The 427-nt window shown below is 48.9% G+C and overlaps 1 protein-coding gene across 1 annotated transcript in view; it reads right to left on the reverse strand.

Moving 5' to 3' along the window:
* LOC107702534 (UPF0472 protein C16orf72 homolog) overlaps positions 1-427 on the reverse strand; it is a 17359-nt gene that overhangs the window by 1936 nt on the left and 14996 nt on the right. The window contains exon 3 of the mRNA XM_016504883.1: positions 137-412. Within this exon, the coding sequence (XP_016360369.1) occupies positions 137-412 (276 nt within the window). The remainder of the gene's footprint in view (positions 1-136; positions 413-427) is intronic.

Here is a 427-nt window from a genome sequence, read left to right on the forward strand (position 1 = left end):
TTTTGATCCACTTCAAATGTTGACTACTGTATATGTGTGTGTGTGTATGCGTGTGTGTAATGCAAGCATTTCCATTTTGCAAAATGGACCTACAGCAATCAAGCAATTAAATGGCACTGTCGTCAAGCTCACTCACCATGCAGAGCAATGGCCTCCCTGAAAGGCTGCAGGTCTGTTTCTACAGATGAACTTGTCTCCGAGGATGTGGGTCGGCTTGGCGACACCATTGCAAGTCTTGGCGGAGCCCTGGAACTACGTGGCGGTGGGGCTTTACCACATAGGAAGCTGATAAGATCCTCACGCCGAATACTCCGCCTCCTTTTCTTCACCCACGCCAGGACATCTTTATTTCGTCTTTGATGACCAATCTGAATACCCAGCTCATAACTCCGCTGATGGGCATCAACACTCTCTGGAAGATGGGGGG

This window comes from Sinocyclocheilus anshuiensis, unplaced genomic scaffold, assembly GCF_001515605.1.
Source record: "Sinocyclocheilus anshuiensis isolate Anshui unplaced genomic scaffold, SAMN03320099.WGS_v1.1 scaffold218, whole genome shotgun sequence".
Classification (NCBI taxonomy): domain Eukaryota; kingdom Metazoa; phylum Chordata; class Actinopteri; order Cypriniformes; family Cyprinidae; genus Sinocyclocheilus; species Sinocyclocheilus anshuiensis.